The 5342-nt window shown below is 28.9% G+C and overlaps 1 protein-coding gene across 1 annotated transcript; it reads right to left on the bottom strand.

Annotated features, from left to right (window-relative positions):
* Positions 1–1376: 1376 nt before the first annotated feature.
* Positions 1377–2331, bottom strand: LOC114167560 (EPIDERMAL PATTERNING FACTOR-like protein 9). The gene is made up of 3 exons (XM_028052658.1): positions 2132–2331; positions 1757–1821; positions 1377–1676 (listed from the first exon to the last, which is right to left on the bottom strand). Exons 1-3 carry the CDS (start codon positions 2205–2207, stop codon positions 1494–1496), a joined length of 324 nt encoding a protein of 107 aa, XP_027908459.1. The 5' UTR covers positions 2208–2331; the 3' UTR covers positions 1377–1493.
* Positions 2332–5342: the final 3011 nt, after the last annotated feature.

The following is a 5342-nucleotide window of genomic DNA, read 5'->3' as shown; positions in this document are numbered from 1 at the left end:
ACTTATTTGCGTAGGGCTTACCATATATGGGTGGAGGGTTGTATGTCATTTATTTGGATCGGTAGGCAAGACAATTCAATAGTTTGGGTTCACAACTAATTGAATGTAATTACTATAGTTCATACCAAATACATCAAGCATGGTATGTTTTGTTTTCCAAGTTTTCGAAAACCTGAACAAAAAGTCCTTTTCAGCTCACCACTTATTTGCACAAGACTTACCACATATGTGTAACAGGTGTTGTACCATTATTTTGGGACAAAAGGCAAGGCAATTCATTTGTTTGGATTCATAAGCACTTCAATGTAATTACAATAGACATCTATATTTTTCTATATTTAAAATCTCTATAAAAATTAATTTTTGTACTATATAACTTAAATTTTTTTTTGTACTTCCTATAAATATTTTTTTATAAATAAATCTAAACTTTTTACATATTCATATTACCTCATTTTTAACTTTACAATAATTTTATTTTTAAATATTTAATTTCATTTTTCTAACTAATTACACATGAAATTTTATTACATACATTTTTTTAATCAAATAAATATTACATCTCTCAAATTTAATTTTACATAAAACACATGTAATATATTATTATCATAATTACCACATATATTTAAATTATCTTATTTAATACTTTTACTCTTCAAATTGTTTACTCCTAACTTATTTATAAAAAGTAAATCGAATATATCTTTTTAGTTTCAAATTCACCTCACAAATAACAAAATTTTAAATTTATAATAAACTACTTACTACTTTTGGTTTTAAAATTTTGATAAGCAAAATGATTTTTAATTTTTTTTTAACTTTTCAAAATTAGGGGGAAAAAAACTCTGCCTAGAATTCGTCTCCCAGAGAGCCGAATTCTGACAAGAGATACGAAAAAATAATAAAATACGAAAAAATAATAAAAGATTACGTTTCATTTTGAAACGAATTTGTACTGTGTACAATAAAATGGTTTATTTGACTAAATAATATTTCAAGATGTATATTGAACTTAAAAAATTTAAAAAGTGGTCCAGTTTAAAAAAAACTCCCATGTTTCAAGAGGTCTATTTAACTTAATAAATTCAAAAAGTGGTCCAGTTTAAAAAATATTCCCATTTTACGGCTATGGTCAATTGATAGGAATAAGCTATCTTATTAGGTTTTATAAGTTAAGATATTTTGATTAAAAAAAATACCAAATTCAATATAATAAATAAATAAATAAATAATAGGATAAAAAGGTTAAAAAAAATATTGTAATAGCAATGCATTATACTATTAATCATATATCACTAATTATAATCACATCCGTGATTAACTGGTATAGTTGTGAGCTTTTTGAGCTGATAATTGGGAAGAAGATGATAATGGAAACTTAGAAAAGAAATGAAGATTGTATTAATTGCTGATGAGTGATGAAGGTAAACCAAAATGTGCTTAATATACTTGAACTGAAGATTACATTAATGAGCAATGAAGCAAGGTTTTGATCATCTATGACAAACACATCTATAGTGATAGGGGCTATTGATTGGATCATTCCCCTCCACAGGAACTTGCTCAGCTCTGCACTTGTACTTGCATCCTTTACATTCATTGTAAGTGCAAGTTGGTGCTGTTGATCCAATCATGGGTCTCCATGATTTCATCATTCTCCATGCCTCATTGCCACCCTATATATATCATTCCACATGTTCAATCCAAGGAAATAATCAAAAAGAAACCTTTCTTATTCAGTTTGATCATAATTAACCTTTATTCTTTGATCTCTTTGAGGCTGTGAGGACTCCAACAACACCCTAGCTTCTGTTTCACTGACTGCAGCAACAATGGTGAGAAATTTGATGAAACACAGAAAATATTGAGCTTCGATTTCTCCAAAAAGGTTGAATGCCAATGATACCCTTTTGAATTAGCTATAACTAAACAGAAATTCTTGACAATAACATGCAACAGAAAGCATGTTTCAGCATTTTAAGAGAAAAAGACATTACAACAAACAGATAACGGACAAAAACATAGGAAGAGATTGGTGCAGAGAGAGAGTATAATTGAGTATATATAAGCAAGTGGATGGATTAGGAGATGAAGAAGAAGAAGAAGAATGCATTTGCATAATGAGTATGACCTTGTATTTGTTGAGCAGCAAATGTGAAGGCCAAGAGTATGAAGAAGAGTTTAGCTAGTTTAGTGATTTCTTCCATTTTTGTGTTTGTTTGTTGGAAAACTTTGAAGAGGGTGCAAGCATATATGGAGAGATAATGAGAGAGAGAGAGAGAAAAGTGGGGTTAATAGCAATAAATAAAGAAATAGGGTAAAACCTGCAACGTGACAGAGGAAAATGATGAAGAGAAAGCATAACCGACAGATAGACCATAGTGACCAACTCCTGGGGAATTCTAGAGTCAACTACAATTACTATATTGCCCATGGAATAATTACATTTCCCTTTTAACATGTGAAAAATTGAGTTATTATTTTACTCATATAATTATTTTTCTGCACTTTGATTAGATACACTGGGTTAATTTATAGTATATAAATAGGAGTATATTTTATTTCATGCAAATTTATAAGATTAATTTTAGATTTTGAAATTTAAGATGTTATTAGAGGTTTTTGAAATTTAATTTGATTTATTGTAACTTTTATATTATTGAATTTTTGTTGGATTATTTATAATTTCTAGTTTATGTGTCAATATGAGAAATGTATGTTAGAGAAAATCTCACATAATAAACTAATTTATAGTATATAAATAAATATAAAATTATTTTATAAGTTAATTTTCAAGAATTAAATTGTTATAAAAGATGGTGAAAACACCAACCAATTAGTTTCTAAGTGGTGAACGATCATTATCATTAAAAACTATTCACAATATTTTGTAAGTTCCAAAATACAATATTTTTTTAAAATGCTTTATAAAAATTCAAAACTAGCAACCTAGCTCTGAAGATTAAATAACCCAAAATAAGAGAAGCGAGTAAGAGAAGAAAAATGGGTGAAAGTGTGTTGAATAAAGCATAACACGAATGCAGGAAATAAGAGTTTGAGAAACATGGATCCATTTTCCCGTCACTCTTATCAGATTTCTTCTTTTTCTTTTATAATTCTCTCTTTTAGAATATAAATTAGACTTAAAAGTCAGCTCCTTAAGAATTAAAAAAAATATATTTAATCGATACATATGTAGATAGATAACTTTTTTTTCTTTGAATTTTAAGTGTTAATTTAATTATATATTTTAATAATAAAGAATACCATAATAAAGAGTGATATGATCTGTATTTAAATCCCTTCTATCACAAAGTTTTCTTTGGAAACAATTCCATTATAGTATAAGTTTACTCTTTATTTTTTAATTAACCTCTGAAGAGTAAATTTTATAAAATCCATGCACAGAAGCATTTGCAAAGAATATTTTGGGATGTAGTCACAATATTCACAAATCATATGGCTTTCAGTGTTATACTTGAATTTTGGTCAACGTGGTGTTGTCATCTAAATCAATAAATTATGAACCTTCCGTTTTCCATAAACCGACACACAATAAGTAACCGCACAAAATACGAGCTACGGAAGATGCTGCTTCTGAATTTTGTTTCTTCCATTTCTAATCATGTTTTCATTTTTTAAATTTATTATAATAACGGTTGTTTTAAGATATAATACTTTTATTTTTGTAATCCATTTTAATTTTGTTATACCAGCACCTAAATGGCAAAGTTTTTGGAAATTCATGTATTAAACTTATAATACTGATATGACCTTTCAAGAAATACATTTTTATTACATATAAATTTAAAACTTAGCTCACATAAGATCCTCTCATTATATGGTGCTATCATTGTTGATAACTTCTGTTTGTTTTAGTTTGTCCAACAACATAGTTTGTCTTCGTTTTAACTATCAAAAAATAGGTTAAGTTAAGAGTTAACCTACGTAAAAGTTGCAAGTTAATACGTCTACTTTTCCTTGCCGACGGGAAATAACCAGTATAAATTAAAAAGTTCTTTGTAATTTTTAAAGATATAATTAATACTTGGGTTGGGTTTTTTATTTAGATTATTTATTATTTATTTATTTATATATCTAATTTTTTATTCAATTGAATTTTTATTTTTCGTTTTTCAAATAGAACTAATGTTGTCTCTTTCAGTTAAATCAACTTATGTGTTAGAGTCTAAGTAATTTTCTATTTCTCGAACTCCTATGATTTTTTATTTTTTTTTCCCCTCTCTGCCTCCCACCACCTTCCACATCCCCTATCCCCTTTCTCCTTTCTCCCTCTCTTCTCCACTGTCCACCTTTCACCACCAATTTTCCCTTTCTTCCTCTCTCTTCTCCACAACTTTTTCTCCCTTTCCCCTTTCTCTCTCCCTTAGGGTTTCAATGATTCATGAGTTAGTTGACATTGCATCAGTTATTACCTATTTGAAATTTGGATTCGTGAGAGATGCACACAAGGTGTTTGAGGAACTGTTTTTGTGGTACTTTGGAGGAAGGAGCAAGATGGAATGGTTCCTTGTAAACGGTAGAGGAAGGTGGTGGAAGGTGGAGGAAGATGGATAAAAGTGGAGGATAAAAACAAAAATGGAACTAGAAAAAGAGTCAGAGAAACTTTCATAGATAAAAGATAACCTAAATTTTGACATGTGTTACTTTATTACCATGTTAAACTGATTTAAAGGAATAGATGACATTGACTCAATTTTCTTTTTAAACAATAAGGACTCAACATGACTTTTAAAAAAATATAGAGATATAAGTAAAGCATTCCATAAGGTGTCGTCATGTGTACATGACTAAGCGTGTGGGACAATCAATCAAATGCCTGACAATGTATGGCCATGGTATGCAACCGATTTCTTTTTTAAATCATTGCAATTCATTCATATTTTGATAACTAGGTTATACTAAAATAGAAAAGTAATGTTTGTGTTGTGAAATTAGTTAGAATTAATAATTCGATGTAGAGCGCTTGACGATAATTGGGAGATTGTTGGACACTGACTTCACAAAGACTAAATTCGATGTAGAGCGCTTGACGATAATTGGACTATGTTGGGCATTGATGTGGAAAGTTTTGCCCTATTCCTTCTTGTTTCCTTAAAGTAGATGTAACTTTGGATGTTTGGGATCATGAAATACAGTCCTTGGAGAGTTTGGAGAGTTGTTAGGGTTTATGGGAACTATTCTTATATTTTCTTCTATCTCCATCTTCTTCCTTTATTTTTTCTTTTGTATTAGGTTTTCCATGACAATTAAGAGCTAAAATCATTTTTTTGGTAGACGTAAATCATTGAACTTTTATGTATCTTGCATTGATGTGATAC

The sequence above is a fragment of the Vigna unguiculata genome, chromosome 10, assembly GCF_004118075.2.
Source record: "Vigna unguiculata cultivar IT97K-499-35 chromosome 10, ASM411807v1, whole genome shotgun sequence".
NCBI classification, from domain to species: Eukaryota; Viridiplantae; Streptophyta; class Magnoliopsida; order Fabales; family Fabaceae; genus Vigna; species Vigna unguiculata.
Note: the sequence above shows the minus strand (reverse complement) of the source record. Positions and strands in the feature narration are given on the sequence as shown.

What these genes read in the sequence shown, in the direction of transcription:
- LOC114167560 (XM_028052658.1), bottom strand. Translation starts at nt 2,207, where the DNA reads ATGGAAGAAATCACTAAACTAGCTAAACTCTTCTTCATACTCTTGGCC. An exon ending in TGCTGCTCAACAAATACAAG is followed by an intron (nt 1,822 to 2,131) that starts GTCATACTCATT and finishes TTGTTGCTGCAG; the next exon opens with TCAGTGAAACAGAAGCTAGG. An exon ending in AAAGAGATCAAAGAATAAAG is followed by an intron (nt 1,677 to 1,756) that starts GTTAATTATGAT and finishes TGATATATATAG; the next exon opens with GGTGGCAATGAGGCATGGAG.